Here is a 10,701-nt window from a genome sequence, read left to right as displayed (position 1 = left end):
ATATATATATATATATATATATATATATATATATATAGATATAGATATCGATATTGATATCGATATCGATATCGTATATATATGTTACCGTCAAAGCCGGAAATCCGTCATTGCTAGTAATTCCTCGGCATTACTATGAATGCAAAGAGCCTTCAGACGAAGTCGGAAATTGAAGAATTTATAACTCCATATGGTATTCTACGCGTAGACAAAAGAGTGTACTTAAATTTAATATAAGTTTTATTCAAATCTATTCACTTTTAGCATAAAAAATATTTACCGAAACTTTTCAAAAAAATAGCAAAGTTGTACAATTTACAGCATTGCAATCTCTGATATTTCTTTGAAATGGTTGCGTAGCGCTGTGTGTGCCTGTCCCAAGGATGTATTCTTTTCAATGTTGTTTAAATAGTAATTTGATATTCTATAGGATATCAAAGTATTATGTTCGATGCCTAGGAAAAACTCTCCAAAAAGTCTTATTTCTGACTTCGTCTGAAGGCTATTCACATTCATAGTAATGCCGAGGATTTACTAGTAATACCTGATTTCCGGCTTTGACAGTAACATATACATAGGGCGATGGCTGAGTTTAAAGAATACAGATAGCGACAGATACACCAGCAAAGGAAACCTATTACAGGCAGATAATATAGGTAACATTGACGAGATCCAAATGTCAGTCTCGTGAGAGCATCATTTTATTACTAACATCGAGCGACAAGGAAGAGAGACAGAGAGAAAGATAAAGGCAGTAAGAGTGAGAGAGAGAGAGAGAGAGAAAGAGAGAGAGAGAGAGAGAGAGAGAGAGAGAGAGAAACATCTTTCTTTAAGATTTTCAAGTTGACTCTAGCGAGACTTACAAGTGGGGGAAGAAAGTATTGTTTACAAAATTACGAGAAAGTTTGCTCGTTTCTTGGACTTCAGGGCACAGTCAAAATGAACATACATTTTCGTATATAGGTTTCGTACATCCTACGAAATAAACGAGACAAACAGACAGACAGACAGACAGACAGACAGATAGATAAATTGATAGAGAAAGAGAAAGAGAAAGAGAAAGAGAGAGGAAGAGAAAGACAGACAGACAGGCAGACAGATAAATTAGTAGATACATAGACAGAAATAGAGATAGAAATAGGGAGAGAGGGAGGGAGGGAGGGGGAGAGAGAGAGAGAGAGAGAGAGAGAGAGACACACACACACACACAACAATAAGTGTCGCAGTTGATTTGCTTTCTACCTTCGAATACACTCACACACAAATCTCTTCCACCAATCAGCGTGCTTACATGAAGTACACTAGACGGAAAAAGAGAAACAAAGAGATATCACACGTTAGATGATGCTTGACGTGGAAACCTCTCATTTTGGCATGTATTAACGATACGTATGGATATTTTTTTCTAATTGTTAACGAACGATTAATTTCAATGAGATTGAATAAATGAAATTTTTCGGGGGGAGTTCGGATAATAAATATATATATATTTATATAGTATAAGAGATGTGTTAGTAAAAAAATCTTTGTTCGATAAATGAGATTGTTGCGATTGAAGCAAAGCACGATGACATGACGCGTTTTACTTTCGATAAGTAAGAGAAATGTGAAAGAACAGTGATCGCAACGACAATAAGATAATAAACAATTGGACATATTTGAATGCAATCTCTCGTGGGCAACAACAATGACACTTTGCTTGGCACATCGTCGTCCTTTACATCGTGCAAGCACATTCGTCTTTACGTACTTATCTTTTCCCCTTAACACAGCCAAAATATAGATCGCGACAGAGATATATATATAATATATGTATATTATACATATACATATATGCGCCGTGTGACATAAGAACGAGACAGATTCAAGCATTAGCTCGATCGATAGAAACAAGTTAATTACTTTCGTTTGGAGATCACACGACGTACACGCTTTTACGACTCAAATCAAGTGCTCGGAATTTAATTTTAACGATTATTATACTTGTATATAAAAAAAGAACAAAATACTTCATAATACTTGAAAAGAGTTATGAATTACGAGCACCTGATCAGTCGTTCGATATTTAATGACAAAGAAATACCATCGACATACATATACATATATATATCCATATATATATTTGTATATGTGGACAGTTATAGTGGTTATAGCGTTGATCGTGAGGTATATATAACGAATACTTACCAACTATAATAATCAATATAATGAGTGCGATGACGCCCATGATGATCATCATCTGTTGAAAAGAGGAAATACCATAAGATTAGTTTTCTCGTTCGATACAAAATAATGATAAAAATAAGTAAAAAAAGAGAAAATATAAATGAGAAAAAAAGAGTATTTGGAATTACCTTTAAATTTTGTAGCCAAAACTTCCTTTTCAGTTTTCCTGCTTGTTGTTCAAACTGCGACGCTCCTTGCTGGAGTGCGTCTACAAGATGGAGAAAGAAAGAAGAAATCGATAAGGAAATGTTATGGTTGCGGTGATTCTCTTGAATGAAACGATTAATACGGTCCAGAAGTAGTAAATAATTTGTTTGGCCAGACTGTACGCGGTGCGATGGAACGAACGATCGAACCCCCAATCAGCCAATACCTAACTTGAAATTTTAACATCGATTTGAGATTTTTTAACGGTAATCAATATATCGACACGGACAATCGGATTGCACTTAGGAATGGGTTATCAATCGCTTCGAATCACTTGGAATAATGTCAAATTGATAGTCTTGACAAAATTTTCAATGTCTAGAGAAAAAAAATGTGCATTTATGTGTTCTCCGTGAAAAATAATGAAATGTATGGATTAAAAAATGTCTAGCCACTTTTAGAATGGTTGATTTGTACTACTAAAAATATCTGATTGCACTTATATAAGTGCTTGACTTGTACTACTTAAATGTAAGGATAGTAATGTGGAAGAAGTTCTCATTGAAAGTTAAACAGCATTTGTTTTATAGCCAAAGTAACATGAGACCAAGCAGCATTATCATTGAGAATAATCACTTGTTGACAATTTGATGGAAGAAATAGTAATATTAGCATGAAATATTACTATTCATATTCTCGAATTGATTATAATAACGATGATTTAATTCCGATACGATAGGGATTAAAATAGGAAGAAGTGTTGAGTGATAATCTCACCTGCTCGGTCATCGAGCTCGGAGAGCTTTTGATCACGTTCGAGTACTTTTTCTACATTCGTCTTCATAATGTCGACAACCTCGTCTACCTGCGCCTGCGTCGCCTGCAGTCGCTTTTGCGAGGCGATTTGTTGAGGCGTCCTGGGCCCACCGACGATTGCATCGGTTCCCGCACTTGCATCCGCACCTGCACCCGCACCCGGGTCAGCACCCCCGACATTTGGCCTCAGACCGCCTTCGGTGGCCCTGAAAAATCTTACTTATCTTACATCTGTTTACCTCTTACAAATCTTTCAACATTTATCAATCGAATCAAAACTTCATTGTTTTTCTTTTGTTAAATATATATCGAGGAGTGTTTTAGTCATAGTTCAATTGTCTTGCAGAACGCGTAGCTAGTCTAACAAGATTTCATCATTTTGTCAAACTTTCACTCCTAGACTATATTTCCATCATGCTAAAGGCCAAAGTTCACGACAAGGTTTATTTATTAATGTCAAAACCTGATGGTATTTATTAAGCTTTTTTTTGTTCTATCTTGGTAAAGATGCGATCGATCGGGTTAGGTAGTTACATTGTTGATCAATTTAATCATTCAAATTTAGAAAATTAGATATCCTACGGGTTAGTCATGTATCTCTCAAGAGTTTTCTTTTATGGTGTTTCCACAGTACCATTTGACCTTTTACACGATACGAAAACTTTACTCGAATACCTGGCAGCGATGTTAATTTCACTATTCTATAGTTTATGTTGCGATAATGATCATACTTTTAACGATTAAACTATGTTAGGTCTCTGTTTTCATTGAATTACACATAATTACAGTGGATTTTCTTTCTAATGGAAAAATAAAATATATGGAAAAATGATTAATTTCAAATTACCTACTGATTATCGAGTTTATCATTTTAATAGAGAAATTTATTTCTTTCAATTTACGAACCTTTTTTCATTAATTATAAACGAAGGAGCGGGTGCATTAAAAAATTGTCATTAAGAAAAACCTTCAAAGTGGTTTTATTTTTGGTAGCCGATCGAAGAACCAAGCGGCAACAGCCGCGATCGATCACCGACCGTCTCTACACGTTCGAGTATGTTAGAAAATCAGCGAGTATGGTGAAAAACTTATTAGTCATATATATTTCAGGGTTGCGTCAGTAAACGGATAGACATATATAACAAGATTAACATGTCGCGTATACGATGTCGACGAAGAACTAGCAGTTGGGAAAAATACTACAAAAATAGCTTTATAATTATCTAGAAAGCTCGAAAGTTCGATAATCGTATTAATATATCGATCGCTTTTATACCTTTGTTCGATTATAGGTAATGTAACTAAAGCCTAAAGAAGGAAGACTAACTCGTATTTAACAACAATATTATTCGTCGTAGAAATCGCGTTTAATCGATTAAAAAAAAAAAGAAGAAAAAGAAAAAATGCGTAAGGATATAGTCATTTCGTTGAATCAAAAGGTATTTTATTGATAGCAACACACACACAACAAGCGCATAAGTTTCTTCGCAAAGAGGGTTGCTTTTCAATGACGAAACATTTCTATGATATCATTTACTCCCACTCATCTCGAGTTTACGTATATGTAGGTAGTTACGTATATGTACATTCGAGACACGTCTTTCTTTTTTTTCACGATCCAGTCGTAGGACATTACTGTAAATGCGTTCATCATCGATTTATCTAAATATAGAAACATTACTGGAGTATAGACGGCGGTTTACGAAACGATCGATTTCTTATCTTTTTTGTCTTTTACTTTTTTTATGTTTCTCCTTTTACTTTTTTTCTTTTTTTCACATAGATAACCTTTACGGTCAAACTCGATGGTTTTGCTGAAAAATTTAATGAAAAAATTCGATAAAATAGATAACCTCGACAATAATGATCGTCTAACGTAGACGGGTATATAAATGATGCCAAAATATCTCATTTCAATTTGATTTAAAGAAATGTATAATAATCTCTTGGTTGTATTTTTCGTCGTCGACGGTACCTACTTCACCGGTGAAACGTTAAAAATGCTTCAAGCTTTCGGACCGTGCAGTCTATTGGAAATTCCATTAACGCGGTGCGGATGGATCTCTCCTATATGAGAGAATCGATCGCGAGGAAGTATATGAGAAGGAAGGAAAAGACATGAAAATAGAGTTGCATCTTCTTCCCTTTTTATTCGTTTATCGATAGGGAGATTTTTCGATTGAGCGCAGGACCATCATGGTAGCAAAAATCGAGCTCTACTGTCCTATAAAGAAAGAAACAGAGAGAGTGAAAGAGGGTGGGAAGGAGGGAGGTGGGAGGAGGGAGGAGGGAGGAGGGAGGAAGAAAAATGTCACGTTCTTGACGTAGCTACGATCTTAGAATTGATGAGAAAGTTCTATCGAAAGGTTTCCAATCAGACTCGTTCAGCAAGAATCGATCGAAAGTTCTGACCAGCTAAATGCGTCATCACTGAGAAGGGATGTCAAATACCGATTGTTCTTCTCTGCAATGGAACGTTTTTCTTTTCTTACGCGATATAAACTTAGGTAGATGAAACGAAACTTTTTCATATATTTTTCATCACTCATTTCGTTTCCACCGACTTGCTTTATCGTAAGAACAAAAAGTATCCCCGACATTTTTTTCATTAAATAATTCCATTCGTTTTGACGTAGGAACATACGTATGCGTGTATGTATATATATGTATATGTGTAGTATAGAGCCAATGTGTAATTAAAGACACCATACAGTTTTCGTGTCGGTGGACATTGCTGCTTTAAAAAAAAGCGTTAAAAACGCGTAGGAACGATCAAACAATCGAAATAAACTTTTCTATGATCGTAATTACTCACATATTCGTTTTATTTCGCTCCTGTCCTTTTTTCTACTTCACACGGCTATTTTCAAGCCTTTGCCACCCCGTCGTTGTCTTCGTCGTCGGCGTCGTCGTCGTCGTCGTCGTCCTCGTCGTCCTCGTCGTCGTCGGACGTCGAGCCCGTAGATTTCGCGAGCAACTCTGCCTGCGGCGGACTAGATAACCGTGGTATTGATAAAATTTCCAAGCGGCAGAGATCGTCCTCTCGATATATATCGAACCTGCTCTCGAAACGACATCTCGAATCAACTTCGACCCCTTTATCTTTCGTTCCTCTTTATTTTCATATCCATGCGTTCCTTTGAATTAACATTCGAATAATCTCTAAGTCTCATCGAAATATCCTCGCACGATCTTCAAAATATCATGTATTATCTTTCATTGATTATAGTAATTATTTTCAATCGCTAATTCATTGTTTAGACGATTGCTAATGATCGGGACATTTAAAATGTTCGCGTCAAAGCAACGAATCGATCATCTAGATTCGATAGAATCGAACGTCGCAGAAAAACGAGACGCAAGCGCAACGGAATATGCAGTCAATAAAAGCCACCCCCGTCGTATCAACCCTCATGCGCGAACACACCCCGCTGGTGAATACAGGTATGTAATAAGGCTTGTCTCAGCCCTCGTATTATTTTTCTTTCCCTAAATTTCAGGCATCTTTTAGAAAATGAAATAATATACAATTTCTGTTCTGTGTAATTTTTTGATTCATTTCAATGAACGATAGAATATACTACTTCTATATATATATTTTTTTTTTATAAGAAATATTAGGATATAGCAGCAATACGATATATAATTTGCTCCAGCTTTTAATTGTTCATATTTTATGTAATTTGTAGTTTCTCTTTTAATCATACAACTCAACAAAGTTACATTTTAACGATACTCAAATACAATGAAATAAATATAATTTCGTATGGAAGAATTAACGATGATTCGACGAAATATAAAGTGTTTATTTGCAATTAAAATGTTGCTAGAATTTGCTATCTACTTTCGTGTACGATCCTGGTCAAGAACGCGTTGAGCGAATGCGCAGGATCAACCGCAAAATCTTCTATTTATGCTGTTGTTGCGATTTTCGTCGCGAGTCGTTATTGAGTTGGACGTAGAAGTCCGATAGATTCCCAGTGTCTACGTGATCTTTAACCAAAATAAGACTACCATGGATGTATATTACGGTGAGTAATTGTTCTAAGCATCTTTTCTTTTATTACATTTTTAAAAACAATATCAATTTGATTACATATAACGCCCTAAATCTCTTAAAGATTATATGTACTTCGCTATGAATGCTCGATTTCTAAGTACTCGGATTCGCTTTTCTTTTTATATTTTCGAAGATGAACTTTGATTTTGTATTTTTTATATACATTTTATAATACGAAATATCGTATTAATAACGATCATTTGATTTTTAGCTATACGTTGTTATCGATCGTATTTGGATTTTTTACAACTTCATTTGAGAACCGTTAGCGCCACCTGGCATACATTTTTCGAAATTATTTGTACGCGGGAATTAACCCGCTTTCAATTTAAAAAAGTCAGTCGGTAATGGTACGAAAACTCTCACGGGGATAATAATAAATATGAATATATATATATACATATATATATAATTATTTCATATTATCTCTTATTTACCTTATCTTTTAAAGTATTTCTTTTGCATTTTTCTTTTTTCTTGGTTTATTTTATCACGATAACGTATCTTCATTTTAAATAACGCAAAATGTCAATGTTGTATTTGTCATTATTATCGCGCCATCTTACATTTCATGTGTCATACTGTTGTAAACTGTGCTCGTCATCGACAGAAATTTGTGGGCTTATTCGTAGCCGGGTATAATTGCGAGTGTTTTTTTTCTTTTCTTTTCTCTACCTTAATTTCTAGAATTTGTATTACGCGTAAGTATATAATATGTATATATGTATATATATAAATGATAATATTTATGTTATTCGGTAAAGATTTGTTATTAGAAATTGTTTTGGTAAAGTTCATCGATATGACACGATAACGGAAATACTTATTTGGTCAAAGAATCTCAATGTGGTACGAATATTGTTTTTTCGTTATATCTTTTATTTTACATATTGTTTGTTTTTGCGATAAAATTATTTTTTTGCAGTAATGTAATCGTTTATTAGCCACTAACATATGTAAGTACTTGGAATATAGGTTATGGGCGTTGTTCTTGCAAATTAGTGTAAATTATTTCACCTTCGACGATTGACTATTATATAAATTGTGGTATTCACTATGATCATGTTCTCGGATTGTTAAAGACAGAATAAATTCATATCATAATAGTATTCGTATAATTATACAATAAGATTTTATTTGTAAAACATTTTTCCTTTCTATAATTTGAACTGTTTTAGTAATATGGACGGAGTGGGCAACTCTGCAGAAGTTGAGATCGGTGGGCCAAGAAATATGCAGCAGGCAGCATCTAGTAAAAAACTACAACAAACACAAGCTACGGTTGACGAAGTGGTGGGAATAATGAAGGTTAACGTAGAGAAAGTACTGGAAAGAGATCAGAAATTGTCAGAGCTTGAGAATCGAGCCGATGCATTGCAACAAGGTGCAACGCAATTTGAGCAACAGGCTGGTAAACTTAAAAGAAAGTATTGGTGGAAGAACCTTAAGATGATGATCATCATAGGTATCATATGCGTTGTGATCTTGATCATTATTATATGTAAGTATCTAGTTTTTTTATATTATATTATATTTTTGATCCAAATGATCTTTCCATTTTTCATTGTTTACGTCTTTGATAGACTCCGCTGTACCAAGTTCTTCAGATTCTGATAATCCTAACACAACTGCAGCTCCATAATGTTTTTTAAGGGTAACGTAACTTATCGTATTGGTCGAATATTCCAATATTGGAGTTATAATATACAAATGAAGTTTATCTGACAAAAATATGTACAGATTATAATGATAAAACAAATTTCTATGAAAATATAATGTATGATCTGGTTAATAATATAATTAAGGGATAAAAATGATGCGCATATTTTTGAGACTTAATCTACGTGATTGCACAATTTGTATATTTAACACAGTATTAATATGGGTGGCCTTTTTTTTTTTTTTTTTTAAATAATTGATGTTAAAAGATACCAAGGTTTTTTATGTTGTTGCAATGCTTATTGTACGTTTATCGAGGATACATAATATATAATGTTTATACTCTTTTTATGTGACTCCTATTTACATTTTGTATACCTATCATCTTATCTTTTATATTGTAGAGAAGTTTCTCTTATAGTATATTATAATACTTTATCATTCGAGCGCGAGACAGCAAAATACTGCATATGCATAGAAAATGTCTATTTAAAATGTAATATACGAGAATTACGATATAATATTTGAATTAACATTCGTACGACTTACATGGAGGACGAAATTAACACGCCTTCGATGAACGGTTAGCGGGTAACTACTTTCGTCGACTATTTTAACAAATAAACCTTATTTTTAGATTGTCATGCTAAAAAATCAAATGAATAATATTAAAGCAAATTGTAATCGTAAATAGGCGATTCAACGATCAAATGAAAATAGTCAAGAATCTACCGAAAAAGAATACAAAGAATGGAAAGATCGGGGCCAAAAGTGTTAACTGTGAAAATAAACTATGAAAAATTTCAATATTGCTCGGGATATGATTCATAAGAGAACGGTAAATATTTATTCAAGATATTAGCGATCACCTGACGTTGAAATCGATTAAAAAAACATTCACGTCATGTGATGATCGCAAAAAACATTGTTTCATAGAGTTCTCCTTTTGCTCTTAGAGAAAAAATATAAAAGAAAAAAATAGAGAAGAAAGATTTGAAAGATGAGTTTGACGTTGTCATCGACAATGATATTTCTATCAATCGAAGTAATTATGTTAAGAATGTATGCGTTAAGAATGAAATGCCGCTCGACCGACGTAAGAAGATTTTGATTTTCCCGCAAAACCTCGGTAGAAATCTCGACCGGCCTCATTTATACACCTATCAGTCGGCTCGCGACCGTCCAGCCGGACAGTCAGAGGCGGCACGCGAGCCGTCCTTTCGCGCGCCGTTCCCTTTGCGCCTCCATCTTACCATTTTTATTGTTACATTATTTTTTATAGACGATTGTCGTTAACGCTCGGTACACACGCAAGACTATCGGCAAGTAAATATATATCACAAATTTATATATATTAGCAATCGTATCAAAAACTTAACGAATACCGGCACGAGAGATTATCTATTTCTATCCCTTTCTTTCACCCTATCGATAGTTCTTAGCATCGTTTTTTCTTCCCGTCTTAAGAGATCGACCGGTTGTTTCGTTCGACCGATTGTAGGAAGGCTATACTTAAGTCGACTCTTTCTTTATTATGTTAAACGTTAAAATGAATTTCTTTCGATAATCCTTGCGTTATAGTTATTTTCATTTATTATTCATGTAAGAACGTATGTTATATTTTTTTTCTTTTATTTTTTCATTAACTTTTTAGGACAATAAATCGTTTTAGAGATAAAGACAAATATTCTTCAAATTTCGATCACACACAATATTTATATATATATATATCAGCGATAGATCTGTTCGCTTAGATTTATTCGAATTCATACGAAATAATACATATAAATTCA

General features: G+C 34.0%; 2 protein-coding genes across 5 annotated transcripts in view; one reads left to right on the top strand and one right to left on the bottom strand.

Annotated features, from left to right (window-relative positions):
- The window catches only part of LOC106786699 (vesicle-associated membrane protein 2-like), a 14,692-nt gene extending 8,483 nt beyond the window's left edge, over positions 1-6,209 (bottom strand). The window contains exons 1-4 of the mRNA XM_014748370.1: positions 6,005-6,209; positions 3,151-3,395; positions 2,355-2,434; positions 2,188-2,239 (exon numbers count right to left, since the gene is read on the bottom strand). Coding sequence (XP_014603856.1) covers positions 2,188-2,239; positions 2,355-2,434; positions 3,151-3,395; positions 6,005-6,006 — 379 coding nt within the window. The 5' untranslated portion in view covers positions 6,007-6,209. The remainder of the gene's footprint in view (positions 1-2,187; positions 2,240-2,354; positions 2,435-3,150; positions 3,396-6,004) is intronic.
- An 860-nt stretch (positions 6,210-7,069) lies between these two features.
- LOC106786700 (synaptobrevin-1) lies at positions 7,070-9,252 on the top strand. 4 transcript variants are annotated; one of them, XM_014748374.1, is made up of 4 exons: positions 8,041-8,098; positions 8,175-8,205; positions 8,428-8,750; positions 8,833-9,252. In XM_014748374.1, exons 3-4 carry the CDS (start codon positions 8,432-8,434, stop codon positions 8,889-8,891), a joined length of 378 nt encoding a protein of 125 aa, XP_014603860.1. In that variant the 5' UTR covers positions 8,041-8,098; positions 8,175-8,205; positions 8,428-8,431; the 3' UTR covers positions 8,892-9,252. The 4 variants fall into 4 exon arrangements, with proteins under 4 accessions (XP_014603859.1, XP_014603858.1, XP_014603860.1 ...); XM_014748373.1 differs by lacking the exons at positions 8,041-8,098; positions 8,175-8,205 and adding an exon at positions 7,070-7,220; XM_014748372.1 differs by lacking the exons at positions 8,041-8,098; positions 8,175-8,205 and adding an exon at positions 7,782-7,950.
- Positions 9,253-10,701: the final 1,449 nt, after the last annotated feature.

This window comes from Polistes canadensis, unplaced genomic scaffold, assembly GCF_001313835.1.
Source record: "Polistes canadensis isolate GaletaPanama2010 unplaced genomic scaffold, ASM131383v1 scaffold_80, whole genome shotgun sequence".
NCBI lineage: Eukaryota > Metazoa > Arthropoda > Insecta > Hymenoptera > Vespidae > Polistes > Polistes canadensis.
Note: the sequence above shows the minus strand (reverse complement) of the source record. Positions and strands in the feature narration are given on the sequence as shown.